This window comes from Poeciliopsis prolifica, unplaced genomic scaffold, assembly GCF_027474105.1.
Source record: "Poeciliopsis prolifica strain line A6 unplaced genomic scaffold, Auburn_PproV2 SCAFFOLD013, whole genome shotgun sequence".
Lineage (NCBI taxonomy): Eukaryota > Metazoa > Chordata > Actinopteri > Cyprinodontiformes > Poeciliidae > Poeciliopsis > Poeciliopsis prolifica.
The window spans coordinates 900,001-913,307 of record NW_026562388.1 but is presented as its reverse complement, the minus strand read 5'-3'; the positions used below and the strand labels follow the sequence as shown (position 1 = coordinate 913,307).

The 13,307-nt window shown below is 40.7% G+C and overlaps 1 protein-coding gene across 2 annotated transcripts in view; it reads right to left on the bottom strand.

Annotated features, from left to right (window-relative positions):
- Window positions 1-207: 207 nt before the first annotated feature.
- Window positions 208-13,307, bottom strand: part of sos2 (son of sevenless homolog 2 (Drosophila)) — a 42,429-nt gene continuing 29,329 nt past the window's right edge. The window contains exons 12-23 of one of the 2 annotated variants that reach the window (XM_055037983.1): window positions 10,826-10,945; window positions 9,648-9,760; window positions 8,611-8,833; window positions 8,415-8,534; window positions 8,172-8,334; window positions 6,985-7,102; window positions 6,673-6,845; window positions 6,468-6,584; window positions 4,893-5,154; window positions 4,704-4,736; window positions 4,515-4,615; window positions 208-3,275 (exon numbers count right to left, since the gene is read on the bottom strand). In XM_055037983.1, coding sequence (XP_054893958.1) covers window positions 2,778-3,275; window positions 4,515-4,615; window positions 4,704-4,736; window positions 4,893-5,154; window positions 6,468-6,584; window positions 6,673-6,845; window positions 6,985-7,102; window positions 8,172-8,334; window positions 8,415-8,534; window positions 8,611-8,833; window positions 9,648-9,760; window positions 10,826-10,945 — 2,041 coding nt within the window. In that variant the 3' untranslated portion in view covers window positions 208-2,777. The remainder of the gene's footprint in view (window positions 3,276-4,514; window positions 4,616-4,703; window positions 4,737-4,892; window positions 5,155-6,467; window positions 6,585-6,672; window positions 6,846-6,984; window positions 7,103-8,171; window positions 8,335-8,414; window positions 8,535-8,610; window positions 8,834-9,647; window positions 9,761-10,825; window positions 10,946-13,307) is intronic. The other variant, XM_055037984.1, reaches the window with a different exon arrangement.

Sequence of the window (13,307 nt, the reverse complement as noted above, 5' to 3'; positions counted from 1 at the left end):
TTCAAATAAGGTTACGGAATCTTTTTTTTTTTCCAGCAGTGACGGGGAAAATAAATACAAAGAAGATCTGGAAGGAAATCTGCCAAGACTTGATGACGAGTCTTTCCTCTCCATTTCTCTGGACTACAATAGGAAACAAGAAAACCTGACAAAATGTCTCATAGCTCCGGCTTGCACAAAGAAACAAATGAGAAATAAGTGGTTCAGTACAAAATAAGACTGGGTGATTTATTAATCTCATCAAGATCATTAATACAAAGCAGTTAAAAGGCCACATACCATCAAACAAACTGATTGCTGGATCAAGCTGTTACAGTGCCATCAACAGAACTCAATAGTTATTTTGAGGATGGGGGTGGGTGGAGGTGAGAGGGACGGTTTGAAACGACGACAACAAAAGAAACCTTGGTAAGATCAAGCCCATCAATACTGACACGGGAGACTGAGACGGGGAAAACAGAGACAAAAAAAAAAAAACGACAAAAGTGTTCTCACATGAAACCAGAATGAAAATCCTCCCAAACACCGCGTTGCAAGACTAGTTTGAAAAACTCCCATCATCCTCCTCCTCCTTTTACCTGAACTCAGTGAATGAGCAAAATTTATTTATACATATATATATATATTTTTAATATATATATATAAAAGCGAGCGAGCGTTCGGGTGAGATGGAACATGTCAGGAAAAATAGAGAAAAGAAACAAACTGAGGTGGTAGACTTGTGTCTTTCCTGGCCTGATCCGTGTTGCCCAGGGTCACTGCATTTACAAACATTCCTGTGACAACTGGCTCTTAAACAGTACAGCCTAAAGTGCACAAAGTGTGTTACTCCCAAAAAAAAAATCCTAAACAAAAAAAAAAAAACAAAAAGAACAAAACACACACAGAAAAAAACCCACCCCCCAATTCTTTACTACGCACCAAAACATGTGACTTGAATATATTCCATTGCAACTTTAATACTACTCCAACCTCTGTCTGATGAGGGTAAGCATTAAAAAGTCTTTGAAAGGGAGATAAGAAGGCAATTAGTAGGATGTACAAAGTGAAGCACGCGTCGTCCATGTAAGTGCTTGGCGTATTAAACTGGATCCTTTCCACTGCTTTAAAGCACCAGAGGAGGTCAGGGGGGAAATTAATGGCTTTTCCTGGGAAATAATCGCAGTGGCTGAACTGAAGATTGTCTGCAAATTAGCAGCAGTGACTTGTTGTTTTTTTGTATTTTTTACATTTCATTTTTAGCCCACTGTAGCAGCGTTGGATTCTTAAGAAAAAGGCTGAAATAAGGGTGGATGATGGTACGTTGAGACGGAGGGAGGAGGGCGGAGGGAAAGGATTTTCACTTTATACAAATGACTCAGTGTATACATGTTATATATACACACAGCATGAACAAACGTACAACTTCTTTTTTTTTTATATAGTGTATAGCTTTTGTTCTAAACATTACATAGGCAACTTTTTTTTTCTTTTTTTCTTCTCCATTTTTAAGCGTTTTAGACACCGTCTGCTTTATTCCTGTAAAGTAGAAAACGAACTAAAAAGGCACATCCGAGCGCGAGGCGTGGATCGTTTCAGTCTGTCCGAATCGAAACCAAATGTTTCAGGCCAAATAAAGAAAAATACAAAAAAAATAAAAATAAAAAAAAAGAGGAAGAAGTTGGGTTAAAAAGTTCCTTTTTTTTTCTTCTTCTTCGTGGGTTTCAGGCATCGGGAGCACTTGCTGGGGGGGAGAGAGAAACGGAGAGGAGGAGGGTGAGAGGCTGAGCCGCCCTCTTCCGAAAGCTTTGGTGGGAGAAATGCTTCCAGTGCAAAAAGTTTCAACACAAATCAAGAAGCTGGAGTTGAGGAGCACAGTGTCGGACAGCGGCGCGACGTCTGGGTGGAGGAGGCGGCTGGGGTCGGTTAAGACGTCGGTGTCGTAGAGTGAGGTCCGTCCAACCTAAACCTGCTGACTTTGCCCAACGCTTTGTGCAAACGGAGTGTTCTTGGCTCAGCTGGTGTGTCCGTCTGGGCCAATAGGACTGGGGTCAGAGGTCACTGCTGTTGGACTTTTCTTTTTTGTTTTTTTTTGTTTTTTAAGAAAAAAAAAAGGCAACTTTTTCTTGCGGCTGCGGAGAGGATTTTAGGCAAACAACCTCAAAATAAACAAAACAAAACAGACAGTTTGCTACTTTACAGTCACAGTGTACAGCTTGAGATACAAAGTGAGGGGGGCTGCGGGGGGAGGGGGGATTCAGCACTTTGTAGTGTTTCGTTTAGTGTTTAGAATCGCTTCAAAAACAAAAAGGAAATCCCTTTTTCCCCCTGCATAAAGTAAGACTTTGGCAACTGTCTTCAGTTAGTAGGAAAGAAACAAAACAAAACAAAACAAAAAAGACAAAAGCGAAGCAGATCAGCCGCTCGCCTCCCCAACAGGAAGGGCTTCGGACGATCTCTGAGGTTGTGGAGCTCTGAGCTGCAGGGGGAATGCGGACTGACGTCAATGCCCAAAAAGAAACGGAGAAAGAAGCGCGGTTGAGGCTATGGAGTCTGAGGAGCCTTGGGGGTAAACAGCTGGCCGTCCCTGCGCCTCGCAGACGCTGCTGGGTTGTTTGCTAGCTGGCACGGCGGTGTGTGTTTCGTCGTTGGCACAGAGGGTTTGCGGAGGAGGCGGAGCTACTGATCCCCTGAGCGGACGAGGCAGGTGTGGCGGGATTGTTGCGGAGCAGCTCCTGCTCTTTTCAGATCAGAGGCTCTTTGAGTTCTTTTGGTGGCTTACGGGGGCGGAGCCTCACTCACTGGCTGCCGTCAGTGTTCTCCACCAATGGGAGGCTCTGCAGCGGCGGCTGCAGGGCTTCCCGCTTATATGTCTTTGGCGGGAGCTTGGGGAGCTGCGGGACGGGGTTGTGGCGCGGGGGCACGGGCGGGGCGGCGGTGGGGAGCGGGTAGAGGCTGTTCTGGCTGGCGCTGAGAGGGAAGCCCCGCCGGGGGATGCGCGGCGACGGCGTGCTGGGCGGCGTGTTGGGCGAGCTGGGCGAGCTGTTCAGGTCCCAGTTGTAGCGGGCCACGCCCGGGCCGGGCGACGGCTGCGGGTAGTTGATGAATATCTCCGGAGGCCGCAGGGGCACCGGCGGGGGCGTGTCGGGCAGCGGGTCCCGGGGCGGCGGAGGCGGCGGGCTGGGCAGGGGTCCGTCATAGTGGGGGCCGTTGTAGTGCGGAGACCGGTGCTGGTTCCTCGGCAGAGGGGGGAGCCGCGGAGGGATGGCGGGGGGGCTGTCGCACATGGAGCTCTGCTGACACACACACACACACACACGTGTCATTTAATTATATTTATCGCCCCTTTCATGATGCCCCAAAATAAAATCAGGTGCTTCTATTTTCCACATCAGGGTTTTAACAGCTTTGAGTTTTAAAAAAAAAAATTGCTTAGTTTTATTTTGTTGTGACTTTTTGTTCGTCTTTATTAGTTTATTCAAAATAAATAAGATTGAATAACAATTAAGTGTTTTTTGTTAGTTTTATGAGTGTGTTTGCTATTTTTTAATACTTATTGTTAGTTAAACACTGTTTAGATTTCATTAGTTATAGTAGCAATTTTGTTTAGGTGCAGAATTCAAAAGGGTCAAAGTATCGTGATTATGTACACACTGATTGGACAATGAATACTGAACAGAAGATACTATTTTCTAAAGATGTATTTGGTTATTGTTGATCAGCTGAATGGCGTCGACGCTCGTTAGAAAAGCTAATAAATAGATTCATAAACACAAAATCAGCAATTAAACGGCATCATGAAGACCAGTAGTGGTCACACTTCCACTAACCTGTTAACAGTGCAGTTAATTTTTAGTTTAGTGCTTTAGGGCTATTGCTAACTTTGACCATGTTTGGCACGCTTACCTTCCCCTAAATACATTTTTCTGGATAAGGTCTAAAGAGCTGATTTACTTGGCTGTAAACACTTTCAGCTGAAAGAAGCTCGAAATGTTTTGGTTGTCGACTGTTAGGAATTATTCAAGTAACAATTAGATCCACGCTTTTATTTTGAAGTGGGCAAAGGTCACTGTTGATGCACAAGTTTGCTTTGCCTTTCTCGTGTTTTAGTGGAGGCAGTTTACTAAAAAACATGTCGGTTTAAGGTTGTTTATTTGCTGAAACCTTTAAAAGCCTCGATCATTTCCTCTCAGGATTTCTTTGTCTTGATCGGTCACATAATATTTATGTGCCGGATAATTTAATTTATTGTTTATGTGAAAAATATACAAAACCTAAAGAAATATTAAATCTGATATAAGAAGTTATGTACTTTGTTTTAATAAATAACCTCCTGATCCGTCATATTTCTCTGATATGTCGAATGTAAATCTGTCCGAACTGATCAACATTTTTTTTTTTATTCAAAGATGGAAAACAGGTTCTCTCGTTTTTAATCCAGTAGAATTTTGTAAATTTCAACTGTGTAATAAAGCTTCCCGTTTTGCCGCCTCCTCTCATGCACTTTATGTTTTCATCTCGTCTGCATCTCTTACTTTCGCTTCAGACACGGTGTCTTTCCTTCGCGGAGGTAAAGGAGGCGGTTTCGGATCCTCTCCAAGCTGGTGGAGGCTGCCACAGGAGACAGACTGTAACTCTGCAAACAGCAACACGGACAGCAGTTAGACAAAGAAACGAAACAGAAAAAGCAGGAAAACTATGGGAATCAAAAACCGATCACTCACTTGAAGGGTTCAGAGGACAGGGGAACATAGAGCCTGAAAAATTCAAACACAAAGAGGCTGGGTTAGAAACAGACGTGAAGGAAGTGTTCACCGCCACTGTGTTTGTCTTACAAATACTTTAAGTGATACAACAGATTGCTTTCCTCATACACACACACACACACATTTCTTTTTAGAAATGAAACTCACTGCCGTAGGAGCTGTTGAGGTCGTGGTCGAAGACCGGGCCGAGATCAGAGGAGGCCGACGGCGGCGGGGTGGGCGTGTTCGGAGAGGTGGGCACCGAGGCGGAAGACGGGGGGTCCTGGTCGTTCTCGGCGATGCTGCGAAAGGTGATCTTATGCTGCAGGTCCCGCTCCAGGGCCACCGGGTGGCCCTTCAGGGTGCCGGAGGTAGACGTTCGCACGGGCCGGAGCCCGGGGGACTTCAGGGAGTACGTGGTCTTCCTGGGCTGGAGACAGAAAATCATAAACGCTTTTTTCTAAAACACTCTGGCAGCAGATTTTAAATCATTTATAATTCCAGTTCAGAAAGTGTGAACAGTGTGATTCAGCATGGATAAGAGCAGAAACGCCCCAACCTGATATTCATATCTGTAGCGCTGACAGCAGATCTATTCAGTCTAATTCTATGCTTTATCATTTATGTTACATATTGAAAATTCCTGATGAAACTTCCTGAACCATTTGGAACAAGATTTTTGTACCAGTTTGATTTACGTGTTTAAACAAAAACAGTCTACCTATTGTCTCAGTTTCTTTATTGTTTGTTTTACATGGGCAGTTTTACTCCTATTTGCACTGAGTGAACAAATTAAAGTTATTTTTACACGCTTGACCAAACTTGTGAAGCTTTAGCAAGCCAAGTGCGCTCCAGGTAGCAAATAAATGTGTAATTTACATCTGCGTGGAAAAAAACCAGAGGCATTTCTAAATGGTCTCGGCTTTGTTTTCCCATCTTCGATAACTTTGAAGAATCTCCATTAATGAGTTACAACAACATTTAATTTCCCTTTGGGATCAATAAAGTAATTTTGAAATTGAATCGTCTAAAATCAGACACACAGTTAAATCTAAAATAATTATTCGTGGCAGATAATTCATATTTTAATGTTACCAACTTGTTTCCTCTGACTGGATGTAATAAAAACATTTTGCACCGGCCTAGTCAAAGTCCTGACACTTGAATCAGACAAAAAAAAAATCCAAGCAAGGAGCTAAACATTAGGGTGATGTCCAGGAGGCCTTCCCACCTAAAACAATGTTATAAGATTTTTTTAAAACTAATTATTGAGAACAATATAAATAATTTTCAACATGTCATTTTTTAAACTCAGATACAGGTGAGAACTGTTTTTTTTTTTAAACTTAATTCTCCTTTAACATTGTTTTATTGAAAGGTGGATTTCAAAACCCACCCATTAGGAGCAGTTTCCTGTTGACCCAAATGCTCAGCTTACAGAACCGTAAACATAAATCCCTTAGCAGCAAACATTTCTTGAACTGACTCAGTCAACTTGCCCCTGATAGAGAAAGTGTTACTTTAAGATTTGATGGGGGTTTTATTTTAAAATAAAAAAAGCCAGAATTTTAATTAGTGCTCTTCTCTTGTGAAACTAAATCCCAGTTTCACAGAAAACATTAGAATAAGCATTGAGTTACACGCCACCAATGTGACCAGAGGTTCTGAATCAGGCGACATAAATCATCCATGTGAGACGTTTTAGAGCGAGAAGCTTCGCATTTTCACAACAGGACCACTTACAAATCGCGCAGGCTGCTTGGTGTTCCGGGGCTCAATTTCCAGAGACTTTTTGAACAGGTAGTCTGAAAACTCCTTCTCACTCATGTTCTCCATCGGATTCAGGTTCTCAAAGTATTTCTGCGCAACACAGGACGCACAGATTCAGACGTTCAGATACGACAAATACAAAGACAAAAACACATTCGAAGACAACGGGAGTCCTCACCCTGATGTCTTGCTCCACCTTCAGGCAGTAGGGCTGGTTCTGGTACTGCTGGATCTCTCCTGTTATTTCGGCCACTTTTCGTCGCTTGCTGAAGTTGATCAGGTCTTTGCCGTGACGTTTCAGGATGTCGGGGTTGCCTTCCTCCGTCTTCAGGATGTTGGTTAAATAGATGCCTGGGGAAGAAGACAGGTTGGTCAGCAGAGAGTAAAAAGGGCAAACTTATAACATTTCTAAATATCAAGAAAAAAAAAGGTAAAAATAATATAGAATAAATTAGGCAATGAGAGGGTAGTTACTCTGTGCAGGACTTACCAAAGAAAGGCACACAGGGTGGGTTTATTGACTTCAGTTTAGCCAAGTATTTCTTAAAATGATCCTGGCTCAGTTCCATCGCTTCTTCCAATATTTTCTTTTTCCTTTCTGGAATTGCCTGCAAAGTACAAAAACACAGGAATCAGGTGGGGAATTACAAGTCATATTAACTTAAAAAGTCACAAACGTTTTTTTTTTTTTTTACTTTTTTCTTTAAATTGCTCGGTTTTATGCGAATGTTTTCTAGAGGAGACGTGACCAAGAAAACAGAAAAAAGCAAAACGCGACTTGTATCGGTGAAATTTCCAAAATCATTCAGGTGAGAAACTTTTAACGAAGCGATTCAGATCAAGGCATATTTAGAGTTTGAACGGTCCAGTCAAAGTTGAAATTCATATTGAACAGAGAATCTAACGCAAGACTTAATGTTTGATTTCCTTCCACCTCTCATATGTTCTGCAACTTGATCATAAAATCTCCCCAAATACTTTGACATATGTGACAGTAATGCAACATATTAGGTCTAAGGAAGGTGAAGACTAAGCTAAGCATTCTAAATGTTTTCTCTGATCAAAATCAGATTCGCTTTTAAAGCTAAAACCACCACTTACAGGTCAATTAATTTTATTTATTTAGCACATTTTCAGCAACAAGGCAATTCAGAGTGATTTACATGAATTAGAAGGAAACAAACAAAACGAAAAGCCAAAAGAAAGAGCAAAAAGAGAGAAAAAAAAAGTAGGCATAAAACTAAATGTTGGTTCTCCATGTTTGATTCTATGAAGTTGATGAAGCTAAATGTTGATCTAATCTAAATGTTCCTGGTCTGGGTTGCTAAGCAGAAAAAGAATCGGACCTCTGGAGAGAAGTATAGAAACTACTTGGCGATGAATCGTCCCAGTAAGCATCGCGATAGTCGGCGATGTTGTTAATTGTCTTCACCATTTTCCAGTAACATATTGATAAAGGCATGATAATGCAAGTTCACCCTGACCCAAACTTTATTTTTTGTAAAGAAAACTAGAAGTGGGAGACATTTATAAAAATGTCCAAAATAAAATGCAACCAGAAACAAACACAAACGCACAGCCAAGTGGAAATCATCCAGCTCATTTCAATGTACCTTGTGATGAATTAACTGCATGGTAACAACCCGACGCGGCAGAAATCTGATCGATGCGACTCACCTCGAAGGTGTGCTCCAACCTGTAGACCGGGACAGAGTTGATGGCGCTGACCACCTCCAGCACGCCGTTGAAGTTGTTGAGCTCCTGGAAAACCTGCAGGATCTCGATGACCCGAGACAACACGGCGACCCTTTCCTCGTGGTTCATCATCTCTACAATACACCTGCAACGCAAAGATTCATTCAAGATGACAAACGAATGACGTGGGAATGAAAAGGAAAGAAAAAAAAAAACTGGGCTCACTTCTCAAACCACAGCGTGAGGTTGGTGGTGTGGCGGATCATGCGGAGCAAGTTTGGAGAGTTCTTCTCTTTGTCTTCTTTGGTCCAGACGCTGCCCACCAGTTCCGACGGCCGGACGGCTCTGAGCGTCAAGCGTTCTCGTTACTACACAGAGCCTCCTCTCAAACTCCTGTGTCTCTGTTTGTGTCGTTATTTACCTGTAGAGCTCAGACTCGATCAGAGTGAGCTGGCGGGCAATCTCTATGGGGTGAAGGGTCATGAGTTCAAAGTTCTCAATCTGCCCGGCTTTGCAGATGTGCCACTCGAAGGGAGGAGGCGAGCTCTCGAAGGTGATGTTGTGACTGACGCCGTTCGACTGGATTTGAAGCTTCCGCCTGATCACCTTATTTATGGACTCCACCCACTTTCTCATAGACTTGCCTTAAAAAAAAAAAAAAAGAGACAACTTTTATTACAAAACACTATTGTAAAAAACAAAACAAAAACAACTTTACAGATTCTAGAGAACACTTTAACGTACGGAAGGTGATTAGAGTCATTATTTCTCAAAAATCTAATGATGTGTTAATCTACGTAAAAATCCAAATAAATCTCCAAATGTTCTTAAACGTTTGTCAATTACGTTGTTGGAACATAAAAATACACATGTGCCTATTTCTATTTCCTCACTATAGGATTTGCAAATTCACACTGAAAGCTTGTCCCCAAATCTTATTTGGTAGATTTGTCTTATAAACAATTTAAACAATTCTGATTCTGAGAAAAGAAATTTTGTTTATTTGTTAGTGGCCCTAATTATTTTCTGTATTAATGTTTAGCATGAAAAAAAGTTAAATATTTAGTAAAATTCGGGGAATTAGTGTAAAAATTGGGTCATAGAGACCATGACCTTCGACTTGTGGGGAAACTGGACTGTGGAAGAAAAACTACGTGACAATTAGCTGCAATGTAAAATCCTCCAACAAAAGCGAGTTTCACCTCAAAACCCCATTTGGTTTCACATCACATCACTTTTCCATTGTTTAGTTACACAGACTGGGCCCTTGTATTCCTGTCACACACAAAACCTCTCAATGTTGCTGCAAAGTGAGAGCATCAAGAGTTTGAGGCTCTTCACTTTGCATCGTTTTCTTTTTACTGCAGGTGAAACTAACATGCTTTTGGAGAAAACCTAAACTTTTTGTTTGCATATAAATGAGAAATGGCTTATTTTCTTGACACTGGGTGGACTGACCTCGCAGTTGCAGTTTTTTGGTGATGTATTCCTCCAGCTGAACTCTCAGGTCTGGATTATTCTCAAAGTCGTAGAAATGATGTTCGACCCACTGGCGGAAAACGTTGAGGACCCTGTGAAGCGTCACACACTCACAACATTAAACTCCTGCAAAGGATGAGTTCACGCCTTTAAGAACGTAACTTAAAAATGACTTTTTACTGCTCCAACAGGCGCTTTGATGAATACAAATTCTATAAACATGTCAAGTCATCTCATTCTTAGAACCCTAAAATAATAATCTGTTTATTTTTTTTAAGCTAAGAAAAAAAAAGAAAAAAAGAAATGTTTTGACTTTAAGACTAATCTAAAACTATTTTCACCTTACTGGATTATCTTACTTTATAACAGGGACACCTTACATAACAACGAGCGTTATTGGTGTTTTTAATATTTAATTGTGCACTAGCAGAGTATGAAAATGATTTTACCATCTTCTTGTTTTCCAGAGATAACTGCTACTGCATAATATTTACATCTTAGCACTTGTAGTTGCTATAGTCTCACTGTTTTGTGGATTAAATCCTTTGCAGCAGCTGCCTTTCATTCGTTCTGTGATACTAAGGAGCTTTCAGGTCTCAGTGCCGCTAAGTCGATTAACGTAAACTCCGTTAAGCCTTTTGAGCACATAAACTCCACTTTATTAGTAAAGTAATTTTGTGACTCGCTGAGAATATCTGGGTTCTTAATTTGAAAGAGTAAGGAAGCTAAAGAACAGCGTCAGACAAAGACAGTTTCCTTTTTTGTCCTGTGAGAAGCCAGAAAACGTCTGGGAATAAAATCGTCCACATTACTTCAACTGAGGCGACACAGAAAAACAGAGAAATTAACTTAATGTAGTACCCAAAATTTGGGATTTTAATCTGCGACAACTGAGTCATAAAATTGTCCAGCTGAATGAACATTTTCACTTCACGTTACATTTTTATGAAAACATTTTTTTTTGTGCCACGCGAATTAAACATAATGGCGTTCCTAAACTGAGCAAGTTTATTCAGGGAGCCGTTCAAATCCGTGTGAACATTTTTTTTTCCCAAATTGATTTTTATCACTTGAATAAATGGCATTTAGCACTTTCCACATTCCAGGAGAAACACTGAACCAAATGAGAACAACCTGTACTTGGACGACGGCTCTACCTGAGTTGGACCGGCTGCACATACTCCCTTCGGAACCGCTGGAGTTCGGCCGTCGTTGGCGGATCGCCGTTCCAGATAGCCACTTCGTCGTCGCCATTCCCTGACTCAGGGATATTAATCCTGAGAAAATATTGTGATCTTTAGGACAGGAAGCAGTGAAACTGTAACACCTGGACTGTAGAGCTTTTGTTTTTTTCAATGTAGATCCACAAAAACAGGAACATGTATGGAGAGCTTCATGACCAAAATTGGTTGCATTTTATCGGATTGATTACAAGAATTGCTTGAACGATAAATTGGATTCATTGTGTTGAATTGATTATTGAAATTATTGTTGACTGAAGCACAGACTCAAAAAATTTTATTTGGTGAAAGAACAACAAACCTAGAGCTGTAATTAGGCCAAAACTGCAGAAAATATATTTACCTTTTGGCAATTAAAAAAAAATCCTGCAAGAATTGGGACTCACAGAAATATGGAGGCATTTCCATAAACATGACCATGAATTTACTTTTTACTCTACTAGGTAATAACATATATACTAGAATTGATTATTTTTTTTTATGTTCAATAGGAACCTTCACAGAGTGAAAGATTGTATAATAGGCCAAAGAGACATTTCTGATCACTCTGGTTTAAATATGAAAATTAATTTAATTAGAAATTCTAAAAACACTTTATGGAGGCTCAACACAAGCTTATTAAATAGTACTGCATTCAAAGCGGAAATGGCAGAGGAGCTTAAAAGTTACATAGAATTCAATGATAATGGAACAGTTAACCTACAATTCTGTGGGATTGCAAAATGTGGTAATTTGAATAAGATTACAAAAAAACAAACAAACAAAAAAAAAAAAAACAAACTAATGGACTTGCAGGAAAATTAAAAAAGACTGGAGCAGCTGCATTCGATTAACAAAAGCCCCTCCTTACAGGAACTAATGAGGCCTATTAAGTAGGAGATTCATAAAATTTTAAGTGAGGAAATTGAAAAAAAAAACTTCAATATTTGAGGCAAAGATATTATGAGGCAGGACCTAAAGCTGCTCAGGTGCTTTTGTGGAGGCTTAGGAAACAACAGGTGGGAAAATACAATCTATAAAGTTCGAAATCCAAAAGCTAACAAGATAGCTAAAACTTGATGAAATTCAGAGATCATTCAAAGGGCATTATGCAGCTCTGTACACACAGCCGGACGAAATGGATGATCAAACAATTCAAAAATGTCTCAACTCCCTGAATCTCCCATCTCTAGGAAAAGACCAAAATAAAGAAGTTAATGGCAGAAATATCAACTGAGGAAGTGGACCGTGCGATATCAAATCTTAAGACCCTCCTGGGTTCCCCTCCTGAGTGGCATAAGGCCATGAAGGAATCGGTTCTCCCACTATTCCTTTAACTACACCCTGGGAGGGGGCGCTCTGCCGCCATCATGGCGAGAGGCGTTTATATCGGTCAAAACAAAGCTGGGGAAGGACAAAACGGACCCTAAAGGGTAAAGACCAATTAGTGAGTTAAATGTAGTCTACAGACCATATGCAGCAATATTAGCTAAGAGATTAACCACCCTGATGTCTTCCCTGATAGCTGAGGACCAGACAGGTTTCATTGGTAATAGACAAATGCATGACAGTATAAGAAGGGCCGTTCATGTTATTGATCATATAATTAAAGAAAAAGCTGAGACGCCGAGAAGGCATATGATACTGTCGGGTGGGAGTTTCTGTTTGAAGTAATGAAGAGATTTGGGTTCTGTGATAGATTTATTCAATGTATAAGAACTATATATTCCTCGCCAAAAAGCAAGAACTAAAATTAATGGAAACCTTTCGAATCAAATAACATTACAACAAAGAAGTAGGCAGGGCTGCCCATTTAGCCCACTACTCTTTAATCTTTTTATCGAACCATTGGCTCAGGGTATTAGAGAGGAGTCTGGGTCGGAGGGGGCGACAACAGGGAATGTGGAAAACAAAATCTGCTTGAATGAGGATGATGTTTTAGTAGTAATTAAAAACCCTGAACCTGGTATTCCATGGCTTATGAACATCCTGGACTCTCACAATATAGACTCAACAATCAAACAAACCCCGATTATGACCTTCCATTTTGTTCCATCTAAACAGTTAATAAATAGTTACTAATTTAATTGGCATCAATTACAAATGGAGTATTTACTATATTAAAAAATTTGGGTCAATTACATAAAATTAATTTCAATCGAATGAATAAGAAATATATGAGGATGCAGATTTGGAGGAACTCTCTGTCCACCACAAATTCTTTTAAATGGTGCGATTTCTGCTGGAAGAGTCTAATCAGATTTTTTTATTGCGCCAAAGCAGAGATCGAAGCTGGGTGGTCCATAGTTCTCTTGCTAGAGGGAGTGCGGTGCGGTCGCTGCGGGATACTTTTGTATTTTTGTGACTGTCCAGAGTTGAAGACCTTCTGGAAGGACGATAATCGAGTAATATATGAAAT